This window comes from Aristolochia californica, unplaced genomic scaffold (assembly GCF_029961685.1).
Source record: "Aristolochia californica isolate CCGP_79_NKW_82.1479 unplaced genomic scaffold, dmAriCali1.0.hap1 SCAF_2, whole genome shotgun sequence".
Lineage (NCBI taxonomy): Eukaryota > Viridiplantae > Streptophyta > Magnoliopsida > Piperales > Aristolochiaceae > Aristolochia > Aristolochia californica.
Window position 1 is genome coordinate 6176108 of NW_027181881.1, and position 20732 is coordinate 6196839.

At 38.2% G+C, this 20732-nt stretch overlaps 1 protein-coding gene and 1 pseudogene across 2 annotated transcripts; both read left to right on the forward strand.

Annotated features, from left to right (window-relative positions):
- Positions 1-412: 412 nt before the first annotated feature.
- Positions 413-3253, forward strand: LOC137954834 (transcription factor BHLH42-like; annotated as a pseudogene).
- A 12531-nt stretch (positions 3254-15784) lies between these two features.
- Positions 15785-19447, forward strand: LOC137955527 (transcription factor BHLH42-like). 2 transcript variants are annotated; one of them, XM_068802508.1, is made up of 8 exons: positions 15785-16081; positions 16257-16511; positions 17076-17172; positions 17300-17317; positions 17408-17464; positions 17557-18540; positions 18664-19125; positions 19214-19447. In XM_068802508.1, exons 1-8 carry the CDS (start codon positions 15978-15980, stop codon positions 19292-19294), a joined length of 2058 nt encoding a protein of 685 aa, XP_068658609.1. In that variant the 5' UTR covers positions 15785-15977; the 3' UTR covers positions 19295-19447. The 2 variants fall into 2 exon arrangements, with proteins under 2 accessions (XP_068658609.1, XP_068658610.1); XM_068802509.1 differs by having other exon boundaries at positions 17303-17317.
- Positions 19448-20732: the final 1285 nt, after the last annotated feature.

The following is a 20732-nucleotide window of genomic DNA, read 5'->3' on the forward strand; positions in this document are numbered from 1 at the left end:
TCCATACTTCTGTCAAATGGTCATAGTCAAAAATACTTTCCGCTCAATTTCATTGGTGGAAAAGTAGCCCTATTGTGGGGCATAAACTCTACCGACTTTCTCAGGGTAGCTCAAAAAACACCTCTTGGGTAAATTATAGATTTGACTCATGCTGTATGTTGGACACACTCATATCCTCTATAGGTAGTGGGTGTATAGGTATTGATCAGAATAAACTCTTCTATCACAGTGTCCCAACACAGGGCACTAATTCTCAAATGGTAGGAGTAAAGATGCTAAATAAAGGGGGGGTGTAAAGGGTAATCACTGAGAGATAATAATATTTTGGGGCCACCATGTACTTTATTTATTCCCGGAACCCTTCTCGTTTAAAAGATAGAGGGAACCCGCAACAGGTGAAGCGGGAGAAAAGATGGCATGTCCGCCGAGTGGCAGGCTTCAACAGATGTTGCAGGGGGCTGTGCAAGGAGTGCGATGGACTTACAGCCTCTTCTGGCAACTGTGCCCACAGCAAGGGTAAGAGCAATATTCGATCGATACGGATATAAACATGATTCACAAGGAACTAAAATTTATTCTCATTTCTGTTAGCCTCTTGGTTTGTCTTTCGTAATTAGCATTTATGATACATTGGTGCTTCGAATTGGCGGACTGCAGTAGACTTACAGGTGGAAATTATTGTGGTGGCTAGGGTTTTGGTTTGGGGAGAAGGGTATTACGATGGCGCGATAAAGACGAGGAAAACGGTACAGCCGATGGAGGTAAGTACCGAGGAGGCATCTGTCCAGAGGAGCCAACAACTGAGAGAGCTCTACGATTCACTGTCGGCAGGAGAGGCTAACCAGCCAGTTCGCCGGCCGAGTGCAGCCCTCCAGCCGGAGGATCTAACGGAGTCCGAGTGGTTCTATCTCATGTGTGTCTCCTTCTCCTTCCCTCTTGGGGTTGGGTGAGTGATTCTTTCTCTCTCTCTCTCTCTTTACTACTTGTACTCGGTGCACTCCTTAATGTTCTTGCTTTCAGTGTTTCGTAATGGGACTGATTCTGCACTTACTGTTTACTTTCATGGACACGAACGAGTCCAAACATAATTCGCATGTATAGTAGTCTTTCTGACATTCTTTTTTGGAATTTTAACTTTTTCATTCCCATACCAACCAGTCAGGAGGTCATAACTCTCTCTCTCTCTCTCTCTCTCTTTTCATGGCTCTTTCTTCTGTTGCTTCACAGTGAATTCTCCCCAAGTAGGATGTCTCTCTCCCTTCATCTTTTCCTTTGAAACTCAAGTTAGAAAACAGTATCTATGAACTGTCGGGGAATAGATTCCTCCATCTGAAGACAGATTATATATGGAAGTGATTAAAGTTCTCTCACCTAATTCTCCACGAGCCTACGAAGATAGTGCTTCTTGGTTGTCTTAATTACCGTTTGAGATTGATAATTAGCTGCTACTGTCTCAGAATGTTTGGACAATATATGGGTTTTGATGGCTAAGGTTGAATAAATATATGTAGGCTACCGGGTAAGGCATTCGCCAGGAGGCAACATATGTGGCTTACGGGGGCCAACGAAGCTGACAGCAAAGTCTTTTCCAGGGCAATTCTAGCCAAGGTATTTAAACAACAATCAAGCTCTAGAGAACTGCAATGCTTACTTAGCTTAAGTGTAATCATCTATTAATCGTCTTCCTGTCTCTTCTGCTTCTCCAATACAACGCGTGTCCATGGACATGTACCAGCAGAGTGCCCGAATCCAGGTTCGTCTGCTGCTAGTTTCTTTACTTCAAAACTAAACACCACTTTTGTGATCCTCATAAATTTGCATTTTTCTGTGTGTTTTAATGCAGACAGTGGTCTGCATACCCGTCTTGGAAGGAGTTCTTGAACTCGGAAACTGAAAAATACAGCCTGGCGTTTCCTAGAAAGAATAATTAGTCGAGCTCTTACCTGTGGTTTCTACTCTAAAGCAGGTTCAAGAGGACTTGGGACTGGTAAAGCTTGCCAAGAGCTTCTTCTTGGATGACTCCGACCAGCAACAACAGCCTAAGCCTGCCCTTTCCGAGCAGTCTACGTCCAATCCTGCATCAGCTGATCCGACTTGCTTCAAGTCTCCGCCTTTTCCAACCATGTTTAGAGCATTGGACCTTCCAACTGGAGAGACTGATCACCAAGGCAACCAAGAAGAAGAGGAAGAAGAGGAGGAGGAAGAAATTGACTCAGACTCGGAAGTGGAAACTGAAAAATACAGCCTGGCGAACCCGAGTCATAATGATCCCATCCAACTGTGGGGACAAATCTCTCATGACCTGCCTCCGAGTCTACCAGTGGCTGAAGCGAGTGAGTTGATTCAAATGGACATGTCGGAGGACATCAGGTTGGGCTCGCCTGAGGACGCGGAAATTCAAATGCTAGACGCAAGCAACTCGGGTCGTCAAGCAGATCCACAACGCCTGGTTGATTCTTACAGAGTTGACCCAGATCGTGGCTGGGAACTGTTGCAGGAAGAGCTGAGTGGTGGCTTTTCAGGATCACTGCCGATGCACGAAATGAACCAAGAAGACACGCAGTACTTCCAGGCAGTTTCGGCCATCCTTGAACTGAACTCCAGCCGATGGGCTTCTCATACCTTCCCCTCCGACGGTTACTTGAGCTACTCTCACCAATCGGCTTTCTCCAAATGGAGTTACAGAGGCGGGATTCACCTCCGTTCCCCTCCGGGGGCTGCTTCCCAGTATATGCTCAAGTATGTTCTCTGCACCGTTCCCTTCCTTCACACCAAGTCACGAGACGACAACTCCCCCATGTCCCTCGACGGAATCTCCGCCAACAAATTTCGCAGAAGCACACCTCAGGACGAACTCAGCGCCAACCATGTCCTTGCCGAGAGGCGAAGAAGAGAGAAGCTGAACGAGAGATTCATTATCCTTCGGACACTCGTCCCATTTGTCACGAAGGTCAGTAAATTAATAGTTTCATCTCCCGATCGTTTTAAATTTTTTAACGAATAGTACATGCGGTTCCAGTTAATTAATTGATTCGTTCCTGAGGGCGTCAGTTGTACTTCTTCTGCTGCGCAGATGGACAAGGCTTCGATTCTTGGTGATACTATCGAGTACGTGAAGCAACTGAGAAAGAAAATACAGGATTTGGAATCCCGAAACAGGCACGCAGAAACGGACGAAAGATCGAAGCGAGCACATACCCGTGTACTTTATATATTGTGGGGCTACCATGTACTTTATTTTTCATCAGAATAATTAATGTTGACAACGATCAACAATTGAGAAGTACTTCTTCTATAATAATGTCACAGTCAAAGAGACATAATATCAATAGTGGTAATGAGGCAATGCCCGAATAACACGTACCAAAAATGCAGTTATATAGCAATGGATAACCAGTAGGTAGTAAAAGTCCTTAAGAGCAATAAGAACACATAAGATTATCTACAGTAAATACATCCTTAGATAAGGAAGATATGCACCAATTAATAAGCTGAGGATAATTCAAGGTAATAATCCAGGGTAATATTCAAGTAGGAGTCAAGCCATTAGCAGATAGTAGATAGTAGCTTTGTTGGTGAGTGAGTGAGTCAAGATGAGTAATAGACTGTGAATAATAAGTTGAACCAAGTGTTGTTTGATAATCAATAAATCAAACAATCTCTAATGTGTTCATCCTTCATACTTCTCCTACTATTCTCTCCCTCAATCTAGGAGAATATGTCAATGATCCCAACTTGAAGTCAACAAATATTTTGCAAACTCAAGTGTTAATCCACCTCTTGTATGATCAAGTAAAAGCAGGCTAGTATCAACAACTTCACTAGCTGAAATATTATAAGCCAAGTAACTCAAGCCAAGCTAAATATTTCAATCTTTTCTTGCCCTAATTTTTTAAGCAAGGATACCAAATCAAATTCTTTGTAATCTTTCAAAATACCAACAAAATATCATAAAATTTGTGGCTGGCCAAAAATTTTCATAATTTAGAATAAGAACACTTCTTCTCTTTTGACAAATAAATCAAGGAAAATTTCTTAAAATAAGATGATCTTCTAAAGATTCTTTCCAAATATTTTTAGTCAAAAACAGAAAATTTCCTAGGGTAAATCATGAGACACTTTCTGATATTTTTTATCAATAACATCAACTCAAAAAATAAAGCAAACAATTTGGCTTAAATTCGAATGTTTGTATGCAACATGATACCAGCATAACCTTTGATTCTTCCAATGCGAACATCTCCTTAAATATAGATCATATTGAGATGAAAATTTCTCCTTTTGAAGCTAGACTTAAATAAATTTCATCAAATATAAATTCTCTTCATAAAATATACTTCTTTTGAGATGACCAATCTGATATATTTTCGGACTCTGTTATATGGCCAAACTAGGTAATCTTTCTCCTTTGTCCAACATAACCATTGACTCTTCCAAGATCGATATCTCCATATAAAAAACCCAGATTGATAGTGGGTTGAATGGATAATAAAATATACTTACATATATTTCTTTAGATATATAATTTTCCATATAAACTCTCATTCTTGACGGCATAAAATGGCTCAAAATTTGAAGTTTTCTGCTGCTACATGAAACTTTTCTTCTACTTGACCTTTGCTGCTTCATATGTTGAAAATTTTGATTTCAACAATGCTTTTTGATTTAAAAAAATAGACTCAAATATATTTCCAACGATATATAATTTATATATTAAACATTATTTAAGAGAGTTAAAATCTAATGCAAAACATGAATTGGGAAAGAAAACTAAAGGAAAAACGAGAAACTCCTCTTGTTTCTTTTTTCTTTTTCCTCTTCTTCTTCTTCCTCCCCTTCATCTCCATCTTCTTCTCCTTTTCAATCTCAGATCTTTCCTCGCTCTGATACCATGTTGAAACTTAGGATTCCATGATGTATAATCACAGTAGAAGAGGATTAAGGGGTGAGAAGAAGAAGAAGGGTTATGGAGAAAATGTTTTAGGAGGAGAAGAGGAAAAGTGACGAATTTGGAGAAAAAGAGGAGGAATATTAGGGTAATGGACTTGTCCAAACCCTCCCCCTTAAGTTGTATTTATAGATATAAAAAATACTTATATTACAAGAATACCCTTCACCCTAGTAAGAGTGAATAAGAGACATAAATCATAAAATAATAATATCAATGCCATCTTTATGATATGACTCTTTATTTACCATCATGTGATTTTGTGGGCCTTCTCCTTAGTCTATGGACTTGAGCCCATCTTCCACACACTTGAACGTTTTGGTTGTGGGCTCAGGCCCATCTTTCAACACAACAAATTTGAACTAAGTTCATATAACAAGATGTGTCATCCTTGTAGTATGTGATAATAAGGTTTTTTTAGGATGTACTCCAAATAAAGGACCACCTATATATTAATGGGATGTTATCAAATTATACACGATGGACATTTTACGGGGACCAAATTGATATCCATAAGTGAAGTTACCAAATGGGATATTCTATAGCCGAAGCTGATCATCAAACGGGAATTGAAGGTGATATGCACGATGGAATCCATGGTCTCATCACGATGTACAAGCTGAATAGACCCTTACTGACAATCAACCAAGACCCAATAGTCATATTGAGTATTCAAGAATTGGAATTAGCATAAACAAATTTACTCACTTGTTTGTGGATGCCAATAGGGAGTTATATCTTGTTTGTCATAGCTTCTTTAAGCTAAAATTTCTTATTTGTTTCCTCCAACTCAAAATGCCATGCAACATGAATAATAAGGCAATGGATAACATGCTTTTTTTTGTGAAACAAAAGCTTTTACTACGTGCAAGTCAATGCCTCACAAGTACTAAAAGCTTAAAACTCTTTTGCACAATGTGTGATTCCATTATGAGAAGATATATGCATGTAAAATTGATTGTGACTTATTCTAGAAGGAATAAGAGAAGGAAAATAATTGATTGCCATGTCAAAAGCCAAGGTATGTATGATCAAGAATCAAACCATAGTCAGTTCTTCACAAAGTCTTACGTTATCTTCACTTAAGCCACGCCTTCATTGGCTATTTACATAAAAAGAAATAGCTAATAATATGAGGTGGCATGCCGAGATACATAAATTTAGAACTTTGGCATGAATTTGATTGGTTGTCTAGCTAATAGTGATGTCTCTCTCTCATATATATGATCAGCATGTTGGGTCTCTCGGTGTCATCAATCCCCAGCTTGAGAAAGAGAAGTAGATGTATAGAAGTAGGTATTTGGAAAATTTTACAATAAAGTGTTCCAAAAAGTGGCAAATTTTTAGAAAAGTTGGTGACAAGAGTCACGTTTTCTCAAGACATCCAAGGGGGAGAATAGAAGATGAAAGTTTTTTGACAAGTGGCCAAGACCAATCTATAGTTGATCAAGTTGAAGCAAAATTTGGAAAATTTTACAATAAAGTGTTCCAAAAAGTGCAAATTTTTAGAAAAGTTGGTGACAAGAGTCAAGTTTTCTCAAGACATCCAAGGGGGAGAATAGAAGATGAAAGTTTTTTGACAAGTGGCCAAGACCAATTTGTAGTAGATCAAGTTGAAGCAAAATTTGGAAAATTTTACAATAAAGTGTTCCAAAAAGTGGCAAATTTTTAGAAAAGTTGGTGACAAGAGTCAAGTTTCCTCAAGACATCCAAGGGGGAGAATAGAAGATGAAAGTTTTTTGACAAGTGGCCAAGACCAATCTGTAGTAGATCAAGTTGAAGCGGAAATTTTGAGAGCTCATTATCTCATTGAAGATATTGAATACTTCGATGGGAAATTTTTTATCATGTTTTTTGTATATGCTATGTAACAAGTTGAAGTTGCAAACTTCAACTTGAGGGGGAGTGTAAGAAGATGTAATTATATTTACTTAGTTTTTTAGGAAAATATTTTCTTATTGAATCTTACTTTCAATGAAGTAAGGGGAGTAAGGCGAGAAGAGGGAAACCCAATTGATTCTCTTCTAAATTCAACATGAGACTTTTCTCCAACTCTCTCCCTCTTCCCATGTTCTCTCTTCTATGTTCATGAAATTTCTCACCCACCACCCATTTTTATGTGATTATCCATCTGGTAATTCATCTACCAAATGAAGCATTACTCTATGGTCTGATACAATATGGGTGGATGTATCTGATTGAGAGGCTTCTTCTTGAACTTGAAATATTGGTATGGATAAAGGTCATCTGAAAGGTTCAATCGTCGAGGAAAATATTGACAATGAAGTTTTTATATTCTGTTCTATATACTAACCATGTTAAAGTAATATGAGTTTCATCTACAATAATTAAGTCAGCAAGTGGCATGAGATGTAATTATCATAAATTTTAAGTTTCTTTTATGTTTTCTCTTGTATTAGGTTCCTACCGTAAAACTATATAAAGCCAAGGGGGGCGGGCACATATACTCGGGGTCCTAATTCCTCACTTTCTCATTCTCTTTTCTTTCCTTATGTGCCTAGGTTTCTCTTCTAAACTCTCTTCTCTCCTTTTCTTCTTCTTTCTCCTTCTTTTTTCCCTAAACCCAAGTTGTTCTAAGCATGAAATCCTAGAATCTAGCATGATATTAGAGCAGGATTCTAGGGTTTCAAGTAAAGATGCTCCCAAAGTGTTAAAAGTGTGCAAAGGAGAGGTTTTTCCAGCCATTGATGGAAGCAAGGTGCTGGATTTTTCAAATTCTAGAAAGGCTCTAAATGAGATAAGTAGATACTAATCCTTGAAACTTGTTGGAAGATAGGCTCAAGCCCACACGACCAAGAAAGACCCACATATCTAAGAGTATTATAAGATGGGCCACACGACCAAGGAAGGCCCACAAGATGGGCTCAAGTACATAAGAAGTAGGACCCACAATGATTACCACGAGCTGACATCCTTATCACATAAGTTGGAAGATCAATAAGGACTCACAAAAGAAATCTTTATCTTATGGCCACGTCCTAGAAGAGTTATAGTTTGAGTTATGTTTGTCTTTTATTAATATTGAATTATTTAATTATGTTAGGACTTATCTTTAAGTGTTAGAGTTTGGGTGTAATTAGGACAAGAGTAGTTTTATTGTAATTGGACTCTACTACCTTCCTCTATTATAAATAGAAGTTCATGTACTCTGATTACAACAAGTTATTTATGTCAATGAAGTATTTTACTTTTCAATAAATTGAACATGGTATCAGAGCAGGTTCTATGAGTTGACTTGGCCAACTCACGGAGGTAATGTGATCCTTTTCTCTAAACCCTAAACCCTAAGTCAAAGTTCGTAGTTATTTTTTTCAGTCTATGTTATCCACCCCACCTTCACCCTCCCTCCCCCCCCTCTTCCCTTGTAATGGCTTTCTTGACTCCTACCACTTGAGAGTTGTTGTCCTGTGGAGGGACACGGTGGTGGACACTTTAGAGCAATGTCGATAGACATACTACCTACAGAAGGAGTGTGCCCTACATCCAGTATTAGAACTGGAGTATGGAGCAATGTCTGACCGGCTAGGAGTGAATTTTACTCTCACTTATACTATGCCAGCAGAGTCTCATGGAAGGACGCAACGGCGTGAGGGGAGTGTTGGAAGATGCAGATATACTGGAAGATGTGCCATTTTATACAAAAATATTTTATACATCATTGGCAACAAGTTGAGAGTTCATGTTGTTCTCTCACCCCCAACTTGAGGGGGAGTGTTGGAAGATAGGCCCAAGCCCACACAACCAAGGAAGACCCACATATCTAAGAGTATTATAAGATGGGCCACACGACCAAGGAAGACCCACAAGATAGGCTCAAGCACATAAGAAGTGGGATCCACCATGATTACCACGAGCTGACATCCTTATGACATAAGTTGGAAGATCAAGAAGGACTCACAAAGGCATCTTTATCTTATGGTCACGTCCTAGAAGAGTTCTAGTTTGAGTTATGTTTGTCTTTTATCTATATTGAGTTATTAAATTATGTTAAGACTTATCTTTAAGTGTTAGAGTTTGGGTGTAATTGGGACAAAAATAGTTTTATTATAATTGGACTCTACTACCTTCCTCTATTATAAATAGAGGTTCATGTATTCTGATTATAATAAGTTAATGAAGTCAATGAAGTATTTCTCTTTTCCATAAATTCAACAAAACTCATTTTAATTCATCCAAAACTGTTGATTTTTAGGACTCCATGGATTTAGCTCATGGTGAAAAAGAGAGAGATATCGATTGGAGAAAACATGAGAGAAAAGAGGTTATGGACTTGTATCCTAACCCTCCCCATGAAGCTCAATTTATAGATTGATAAAATTATAAATTTACCATAATATCCCTAGAACTTAAACTAATTACATCAATGCCATCTCTATGAGATGCCTCTTTATTTACCATCTTGCCATCACTATGTAGGCCTATGTGCCTTCTCCTTGGTCTATGGGCCTTGGGCCCATCTTCCACATCTCTTGAATGTGTGGGCCTTCTTTGATCTTATGGGCTTGACCCATCTTCTAACACACTTGGATGTGTGGGCCTTCCTTGGTCGTGTGGGTTTGGGCCCGTCTTCCAACACTCTCCCTCAAGCTAGGGGTTAGAGAACATCATGAATGCCTAGCTTGTTATAAATGGTGTGTAGGATATTTTCATATAAAATAGCAGTCTACCATTTCTTCCAACACTTCCCCTCAAACTGGTGGTCTCTTCCAAGAGGCCCAACTGGCATAATATTAGTGAGAGTAAAAACAGTCCTAGTCATAAGACATCGCTCCATACTTCAATCAAGTGACTCATGTTAGATGTTGGACACACTCCTATCTTCTATAGATAGTGGGTCTATAGGCATAGCTTGGAAGTGTAGTAAAAAAACTCCTCCATCATGGTATCCCTCCATAGGGCACCGATTCTCAAATGGTAGGAGTAAATATGCTAATTAAGGGGGGGGGGGGGGGATCGGGTAATCATCTAGAAGATAATATTCTACGGCCACCATGTACTTCTTCATTAGAATAACCAATGCTAGCAACAATCAGCAACTGCGAAGTCCTTCAATAATAATGTCTCACCCAAAGAGACACAATAACAACAACTAAAATGGGCCTGGGCCTAGTAACACGTACCAAATAATGAAAATCCTTAAAAAAGATCCATAAAATAATCTACTGTGAGTCCATCGAAAGATTGTGCAAGGAATAAGTTGCCATTAAAAATATGTTGACCAAGGAATAAGTTGCCAATACTTCAAAATAATAATCTAGTCGGAGACAACAAGGAATCGAGTCGAGCCGAGTCAAATAGTAAACCAATATAGCCGAGCCGCGGAAGAAAAATGTATAGAACTCAGGACCTGGACCCATATTATTGAGGCAAAAAACAGGTGGGCAGAGTCAGGTTGACCCAAACCGAGTTGACCTCGGTTACCTTGGCAAAACAAAAAACAGTTAACCTGAGAGAGAGCTCGAGCTGAACCGAAACACTCAGGTTCAAGACTTGGGCAGAACCAATGCTATTAAAATCAATCGCTTCCTTTTAATTGAGAAAAATATTATCGTCTTCCCCACGGTCGAACAGATCGGGACAATAGAAAAAAGAGGATAGCAGAAACAAAACCTCGATATAACAAATTCTCTGCAGAAACAAAACCTCAGCAGAGATAATTGGCAACAATAGTTGAGAAAAGATCTTGTGATGCTGGAAATACGACGAACCATATTGGAATTACTATATTGTTTAATCAGAGAGCCGAGAAAGGAATGACAGGATCTTTAAACAGCAATGCAACATCCACAACGAAGATCAATCTGAGGAAGCTAGCAAAGGAGATTCTGAAATCAGTAAGTCATCGTCCTCTAGATGCAGCAACCAAGTTGGCTTTGAGACTGACTTTCTGAAAAACAGAGATCCTAGAGATACAACAACAACAGGATTAATAGGAAGAAGAAAACAAAGCAGCCCTCTTTGGTCGTCGATGTCTTCTTTTGCATCCCACCCTTCTCAACATTTTGTCTCCACTGATCCTTAAACCAGTGGAGTTGGTAGTTGTACACCTCTATCTGCGTAATCTTTGTCAGCATCTGGTCGAACCGAAAAATCTGTAACCAGCCCAGTTGAGGAAGACGAGATTCATTCCGTATCAGAATTTTAATTTCACAACAATGAAACATCGTTCTAATATTTTTCCACAGTCGGACACTTCTAGCCTTAACGATCTCAAAGGAGAAAATTTGAGCTTAGTCGAGATCATTGCAGTTCTCTTCCATTATGTCCAAGAGTAGACAAATCGTTCTATGATCAGGTGCAAGATCAAGTGGAAGAGAGACCGTGGCATTCCTCGCTTTCTTCCTCTAGTAAGACCTCTATAAGTTTTTCAATAGTAGAGTCTCCAATGATAATTGGCAAGAACATGTCCCCATCATAGGAAAATTTAAAGAAAATTGTAGGGCTTCGACATCTATGATGTATACCACTACAAATAGAACCAACATTAAGATGAGGCCTATGCTTGAATGGAAAAGGGAGTCAAATGACTTGATTGTTGCCATTTTATCTCTTCTAGAAACCCATGTTTAAGCATATGATAGTGCCTCATAGTTTCTGAAGTAAGCACAATGGCATCCAAGAAATCATTCTTGCATTCGTCCCAATTCTCATTCCGATCTCCCAACTGCCACACAGAGCTCTACAAGAAATGCAAATGGAGCCCACACGACGAGCCCTTTCGAAAGCCATTAGGTTTTGGTAATTCGCACGGGCCTCTTTGGGAAGAAGAAAAAATAGTAATGTAATATTGGGCAGTAGGAGAAAACGACCAACAAAATCAGAAAATGAATTCCAACAACTATAAAAAAGAAGGAGCATCAATATGAGAAAAGAAAAATAATGAGTTTTAGGAATCCTAAAAACCATACTACGGGTTCTAAAAATCAATGCTCTGATGCCATGTTAATTTTTAGTAATCAATGGATTTACCACATGGAGAAAAAGAGTGAGACACCCAATGGAGAAAATAGAAAAGAAAAGAGGTTATGGTCTTGTGTCATAACTCTCCCCCCTCAAGCTCAATTTCTAGATTGATAAAAATATAATATTATAATAATACCCCTGGAACTTAAAATAATTACATCAATGTCATTTCTATGAGATGATTCTTTATTTACCATCTTACCATCACTGTGTGCCTATGGGCCTTCTCCTTGGTCTATGGGACTTGAACCCTTCTTCCAAATCTCTTGGATATGTGGGTCTTCCTTGGTCATAGGGCTTGGGCCCATCTTCCAACAGAAACCAAGTCCTAAATATCCCAGTTTTGTTCTTGTTGTGCTTCAAAGGCTATTCAATCCAGTCAATATACCTAGTCATAATTTTGGGTTGCATGCCCATTGTATCATGATATTTATTTTTGGCCACTAAATAATAAAGCTTATCACCATTTTTGAAAAATAATTTTTGAATTGAATGAGGTTTAACTAGTTTCTAAAAATCTGAATACATTAACATAAATTGCTAAAAAGCTAATTGAAACCTTTCTACTCCTCCCTTGCTTTTTATTAAAACATTGATTGAAGAAACTATATTTTGTGGTACTTATCTGGCTTGAGCTCTGGCTTAGAATAACTCCATTCTTAGTCAAATTCTAACTCAATGTGAGGTTCACTGTCCCAAAACAAAAAATCGACTATTACAATACTTTAATGTTTTTGAACCATGTAGTTTAAAGATGACATACATGGTGTCAGTGAAAAAATAGGATTGAGATCAATTTGTAGAGTTTTTTTTGTAATCTTAGACTTATTTTTATTTTTGGATATATTTTTGTACTTTAATTCTATTTATTTATATTTTTGGACATTTCACTTATTTTTTGTATATATAATTTTGTATATTACCTTATGAGTATTAATATTTTTGAATAATTTTTTTAAAATAAATTAATTCTCGAGGAAAATATTTCACTAAGAATTAGTATTTAAAAATTAATTAAAATTAACTCTTGATGAAATAATATTACCAAGAAATGTTTATTATTGTGGGTCAATAATATCTTTTTTTGCAAGTTATTCCAAGTGAAATTTCCCAAGAATTTTTTTATCAAGAATCCTTTAGCAGTGAAAAAAAGGAACTTCTCTAAGTGAGATTTTTTGCCAAGAAAATTCAATTTTATTGTAGTTTTAGAAAGCTTCCATGTATTACCAAATTTGCAGTGTTTAAATGTCTTTTAGTTTAATGGTAATCTATTAAACCTATTGAATTGTTGTTAGATTCACCTTAGGATTGAATGTAATCTGAATTTGAGTTTGATTATAAAATTTATTTATGTAGAGGCTTAATTGTATTTTGACTAGATAAGAAAGTAAATCTAGTACTTGAAAAACATTCAAGATTTAAATAAAGCCTAGATTTAACTAGAAAAGAGGCTCAATTGTGCTTTGACTAGAAAAGATCATATACATTTCATCAAGGGGCATATGAAGAATGTTTAATGTTTATATTTGCATAAGAATCATTAATGTGTATATAGAAAAGTGGGGTTTTTGTTGTTAAGTCGTAGTAGCTTGTTACAGATAAGAGGCTAAAGGAGCAAAGAGTCTAAATGGATCTCAAATTATATGAGAAGAGGCACAGGACATGTATCTCAAATTACTGTCTCACTCTACCTTGAAATTATAGATTCTCCAGAACCTATCATTTTGTTAATTTTTGAAGTGAATTCGACAAGCTTAAAGACTGGCCTGTTATGGGGTATGCTTGAATGAGGCTAGCTTCTCAAATGAGAACCTCTATAAAAGGTTGCTGGTGTATTTTTAGTTCAAGGTGGTTGCCACCATAAATGTCATTTGCAGCTGGTTTTTTGTTTTTTCTTTTCTTTTTAAGTGAAAAGTGAGGCTGAGTAGAAAGAAATTTATATTTCAAAAGCAATATAAGAAATCTATTTGACTTGCTTATCTGCTTACCATTTTAATTTGGTTAGTTTTTTTCTCATTTTTATTTTGATTTTTAATGAAATTTTACCATTTGATTTCTACAAAAAAAAGTATTCATTATTTATAAAATGGGGTGGTTTAAGAAGGAAGTTATATCTTGAATTAGTAGGGAGATATATTATGATAATAGAAATAGAGGTTGTGTGAGAGACACAATCTCATTATATGTTGAAGAATATGTATAAAAGAGTCTTACATGACTCTCATTAACCAAAAGTTTCATTGAGCCAGAATTAATATTGTGGAGTCTAGGAAGAGTCCCATGGGAAGGAGGTTTCACAAAAGAGGTTCAATTTAAAGGTGTTTCAATTATATTAATATTTTGTTTTTATTCAATTGTATAGTTGTTCTTCTTGGGGTTATATTTTAGTGTTTGACTTTGGGTAGTTTAATTATAATATGATTATACCTGTTTCCTTTATTATAAATAGATGTTCATTGTACTCAAGTCAATCTATTTTTTTTTTCTATTTTATCTCATTTCTTTCATCCATTTTCATTATTCTATTACCTTTTATTTGTGTCATCATCTGCTTGTAAGCACAACGTTACATGATATAGATAGGACATAATATTCAGATGGAGGTAAGCCTTCCACCATACCACAATATCATTTTTAACGCCACCGCCGATGCCAAACACATGAAGCTCACTTCATAGGATGAATTATCAACTATATATGATGTTGAATTGTTTTTATTTTCTAATTGTAGCTTTGTTCTATGATGAGCCAAATACACCATTTAGTATTCTAGTTGACACAGGTCATGTTTTCTAAAAGTACCCATAATCAGAAAGGATGTGGATGAACTACTCCGCTAGCTAGAGCAACATTTATAAGTATAAATTTAGTAAGATTCATGTTGTGGGAAAGATACGTAAATTCGATTTAATTTCCATCATTTAATACATATTATTATTTATTAAGTTGTGCTTATTATCATTTTATAAAACAAATGATTGTATTTATGGTTGAAGTCAAGACATTAGGAAGTAAGAGTTACTCTTCATTTGGGTTGTAGGTTTTGAGAATGAAATTTGGACATGTTGAAGGGCATGTACCAAGGAGAGCCCTCTCTACATATATATCAGTGAATGCTAGTGGTCATTCTACAACTACTAAAGGTGGTGACTCTACAAAGACAAAGAATCAACTGAAGTTTATTTACATTTGTTGATGCATGCATGCACACAACCACTTAACAATTTGTGTGGTTATTAAAAGTTTTTGTAGTCAACATACAGAGTTTAGTATCTAAGGGTTATTTTTCAAGTTGTGAGACTCTCTCTTTTCGTATTGAAACTTAAAATCCAAGAAGATCATTGAGAATACCTGAATTTAGAAGTTAGTCGTAGCCGGGATTTGTGTTTACGATTGATCTCACTCTTTTAGCATAAAACTCAAAGAGTAATTTGATCAAATTCTCCTTTTTATTAACTATTTTTAGGAATAATAATAATTAAATTTTTATTTTCTTTTCTACGGGTCTAAACAGACCTAAATCTGATAGGAAATAATTGCATGGCTTCTTTACAGCCTTCTCAGGACAACGTGGTCTCACCTTCAATACTTGCCTGGCGGCTGCCTTTGATTTTGAAGGATTCACCTAACCTTGTATTTATCACTGCTCACAACCAACGGGCCACGCCAAAGAACTAGCGGGTGTGAACCGTCCGGTAGACCGACCAGTCAAAAAGCACTCAATTTCCTCACGCCGACCTTTTTCGTTGCGTTTCGTTTCGTTTCGTTTCCTCGCATTTTCCCAGTCATCGCCCTTCAACTCCCATTTCTAACTACCTTCTGTCTGTCTGACCTTTCAATTTCTTGGCTTCTTCTGAGCCTCGTCGGTGTAAAATACTTCCACTCCTTGTTGTGGAAGAAGCCGGTCGCAAGTCGAGACAGAAGGGAGAGAAGGAGAATCCCCATTTTGTCTGCTCTCTTTTCTTGTCTAGTTTACTGCCCATTCCCGGAACCCTTCTGGTTTAAAAGATAGAGGGAACCCGCAACAGGTGAAGCGGGAGAAAAGATGGCATGTCCGCCGAGTGGCAGGCTTCAACAGATGTTGCAGGGGGCTGTGCAAGGAGTGCGATGGACTTACAGCCTCTTCTGGCAACTGTGCCCACAGCAAGGGTAAGAGCAATATTCGATCGATACGGATATAAACATGATTCACAAGGAACTAAAATTTATTCTCGTTTCTGTTAGCCTCTTGGTTTGTCTTTCGTAATTAGCTTTTATGATACATTGGTGCTTCGAATTGGCGGACTGCAGTAGACTTACAGGTGGAAATTATTGTGGTGGCTAGGGTTTTGGTTTGGGGAGAAGGGTATTACGATGGCGCGATAAAGACGAGGAAAACGGTACAGCCGATGGAGGTAAGTACCGAGGAGGCATCTGTCCAGAGGAGCCAACAACTGAGAGAGCTCTACGATTCACTGTCGGCAGGAGAGGCTAACCAGCCAGTTCGCCGGCCGAGTGCAGCCCTCCAGCCGGAGGATCTAACGGAGTCCGAGTGGTTCTATCTCATGTGTGTCTCCTTCTCCTTCCCTCTTGGGGTTGGGTGAGTGCTTCTTTCTCTCTCTCTCTCTCTTTACTACTTGTACTCGGTGCACTCCTTAATGTTCTTGCTTTCAGTGTTTCGTAATGGGACTGATTCTGCACTTACTGTTTACTTTCATGGACACGAACGAGTCCAAACATAATTCGCATGTATAGTAGTCTTTCTGACATTCTTTTTTGGAATTTTAACTTTTTCATTCCCACACCAACCAGTCAGGAGGTCATAACTCTCTCTCTCTCTCTCTCTCTCTTTTCATGGCTCTTTCTTCTGTTGCTTCACAGTGAATTCTCCCTAAGTAGGATATCTCTCTCCCTTCATCTTTTCCTTTGAAACTCAAGTTAGAAAACAGTATCTATGAACTGTCGGGGAATAGATTCCTCCATCTGAAGACAGATTATAATGGAAGTGATTAAAGTTCTCTCACCTAATTCTCCACGAGCCTACGAAGATAGTGCTTCTTGGTTGTCTTAATTACCGTTTGAGATTGATAATTAGCTGCTACTGTCTCAGAATGTTTGGACAATATATGGGTTTTGATGGCTAAGGTTGAATAAATATATGTAGGCTACCGGGTAAGGCATTCGCCAGGAGGCAACATATGTGGCTTACGGGGGCCAACGAAGCTGACAGCAAAGTCTTTTCCAGGGCAATTCTAGCCAAGGTATTTAAACAACAATCAAGCTCTAGAGAACTGCAATGCTTACTTAGCTTAAGTGTAATCATCTATTAATCGTCTTCCTGTCTCTTCTGCTTCTCCAATACAACGCGTGTCCATGGACATGTACCAGCAGAGTGCCCGAATCCAGGTTCGTCTGCTGCTAGTTTCTTTACTTCAAAACTAAACACCACTTTTGTGGTCCTCATAAATTTGCATTTTTCTGTGTGTTTTAATGCAGACAGTGGTCTGCATACCCGTCTTGGAAGGAGTTCTTGAACTCGGAACAACGGAAAGGGTGAGACGTATTCTCAATTTCTGTACTGCCGAAGCATTTCCTAGAAAGAATAATTAGTCGAGCTCTTACCTGTGGTTTCTACTCTAAAGCAGGTTCAAGAGGACTTGGGACTGGTAAAGCTTGCCAAGAGCTTCTTCTTGGATGACTCCGACCAGCAACAACAGCCTAAGCCTGCCCTTTCCGAGCAGTCTACGTCCAATCCTGCATCAGCTGATCCGACTTGCTTCAAGTCTCCGCCTTTTCCAACCATGTTTAGAGCATTGGACCTTCCAACTGGAGAGACTGATCACCAAGGCAACCAAGAAGAAGAGGAAGAAGAGGAGGAGGAAGAAATTGACTCAGACTCGGAAGTGGAAACTGAAAAATACAGCCTGGCGAACCCGAGTCATAATGATCCCATCCAACTGTGGGGACAAATCTCTCATGACCTGCCTCCGAGTCTACCAGTGGCTGAAGCGAGTGAGTTGATTCAAATGGACATGTCGGAGGACATCAGGTTGGGCTCGCCTGAGGACGCGGAAATTCAAATGCTAGACGCAAGCAACTCGGGTCGTCAAGCAGATCCACAACGCCTGGTTGATTCTTACAGAGTTGACCCAGATCGTGCCTGGGAACTGTTGCAGGAAGAGCTGAGTGGTGGCTTTTCAGGATCACTGCCGATGCACGAAATGAGCCAAGAAGACACGCAGTACTTCCAGGCAGTTTCGGCCATCCTTGAACTGAACTCCAGCCGATGGGCTTCTCATACCTTCTCCTCCGACGGTTACTTGAGCTACTCTCACCAATCGGCTTTCTCCAAATGGAGTTACAGAGGCGGGATTCACCTCCGTTCCCCTCCGGGGGCTGCTTCCCAGTATATGCTCAAGTATGTTCTCTGCACCGTTCCCTTCCTTCACACCAAGTCACGAGACGACAACTCCCCCATGTCCCTCGACGGAATCTCCGCCAACAAATTTCGCAGAAGCACACCTCAGGACGAACTCAGCGCCAACCATGTCCTTGCCGAGAGGCGAAGAAGAGAGAAGCTGAACGAGAGATTCATTATCCTTCGGACACTCGTCCCATTTGTCACGAAGGTCAGTAAATTAATAGTTTCATCTCCCGATCGTTTTAAATTTTTTAACGAATAGTACATACGGTTCCAGTTAATTAATCGATTCGTTCCTGAGGGCGTCAGTTGTACTTCTTCTGCTGCGCAGATGGACAAGGCTTCGATTCTTGGTGATACTATCGAGTACGTGAAGCAACTGAGAAAGAAAATACAGGATTTGGAATCCCGAAACAGGCACGCAGAAACGGACGAAAGATCGAAGCTGGGAGCAGAGACCCACAAGTGTAATAATTCGAAAGAGCCATCGGAGCGACCAGCTAGCAACTCCGCTAACCATGGCAGCGACAGGACTAGAATTTCCACCATTAACAAGAGGAAAGTGAGAGTTGTGGAAGAGAGCAGTAACGCAAAAACTAGGATAATATCACCAGTGAACAACAGTCTACAGGTCTCCATAATTGAGAACGATGCACTCTTGGAGATGCAGTGTCCTTACAAAGAAGGACTGCTACTCGAGATAATGCAAACCATGTACCAGCTTCGGATGGAGGTGACAGCGGTTCAGTCTTCCAGTGCAAATGGAGTTATTGTAGCAAAACTACGCGCTATGGTAAATTCTTGACTAGTCTCAGGTTCGCTTCATTCATTCAATTGGATAAAGTGATGAGTAATGGCTAACGAATCCATTAAAATTTCAGGTGAAGGGCAAAATAAATGGAAAGAAGGTCAGCATAGTGGAAGTAAAGAAGGCCATTCACCAAATAATTCCCCAGAATTAAACTCGAAACTGATACAGAACACAGATACTTAACCTGTCCATACCCAGGAAAGAAAACAATCAAATAAAATGATCATCTGCTACTTGTATAATAAATGGAGAATAGGATTTTCCCATGGATTAAATGAATGTCTTCCTTTGAGTGTTTAATTAATCGTCGTGTTTAGTGTTTCACGAACCATGATCATCTGCTAGTATTCAATAGTGAAACCATTTTAGGTGAGAGTGACGTCCAACCCCTACAAAGAACTCAATAAAGTGGACATGCATCATCAAGTTCTTGTTTCCCCTTTTTAAGTCACACAAGTGCTCAGGTGCATGTGTTTCCTCTTTTAAGCTGTAAACATTAAATATGGCTAGCGTGTTGGAATTGAGCTTTAAAACACAGGATGATAAACTGAAGAAATACTAGAGGAAAATAATTTTAACCGGATGGAGGCAATTATGCAACACTCATACTTCCAACCGAATCTAAAATATGATTTAAAAAAAAAACTAGAAAAGACTATAATGGTAGAACTTCATAAATTTGACCAAGTATAATTTTTTTGGGTTGACCATAATTTTTGAGTTGACAATGCAGAAAATACACAACCAAGTAATAAAAATATCAAACTTGAAAACAACATCAAAGTAGGATATTGCATACCTAGAACAAGCACATCATGGAGTGATTAAGTCAGACCAAAACTCTACGATTAGAAGAGAAATTTGGCTAAAAAATAGGATCATAGGAGAAAAGGAAACTCAATTCATGTCAATGCTTAGACAGATAATAGGAGAGAAAATAGGAAAATGAGAGATTTTCAGTAAAACTAACCTTAGTACTTCTAATATTAATATCTCCCCAAATATAGCTCAAAATCACAAATGGTTTATTTTTCAAGAAACTAGACTCTAATAGCTTTAAATTGACACCTAATTTGACATAAAAAACTTTGTTCTTGAATCTTTTATGACCTCTTGATTTTTTTCATCTTAAAGCTTGACCCTTGCCGACTCCAATGCGAATATCTCCTTATGTATAGATCAAATTGACATAAAAGTTGCTCATTCCAAAACTTGACTTCAATAACTTACCTAAAAAATTATTTCTTGATAAAGTATACTTCTTTTGAGAGAAAAAATCTGATAGATTTGGGACTCTATAATCTGGCCAAACTGAGTACTCTTTCCTTTTTTACCAACATAACCATTAACTCTTCCAATATTGATATCTCCTTTTAGAAAACTCAGATTGAGAATTGGTTTGATATGTAATAAAATAGACTTATAGATATTTCTTTTGACTAATAATTTTCTATATTAAGTCTCATTTTTTATGGCATAAAATACCTCAAAATTTGAAGTTTTTTCCTACTGCTCGAACCTCTCTTGAATGTTTGACCTTTTTTGCTTCAAATATCAATTTCTTTTTTGTAGAAAACTCCAATTCCCTA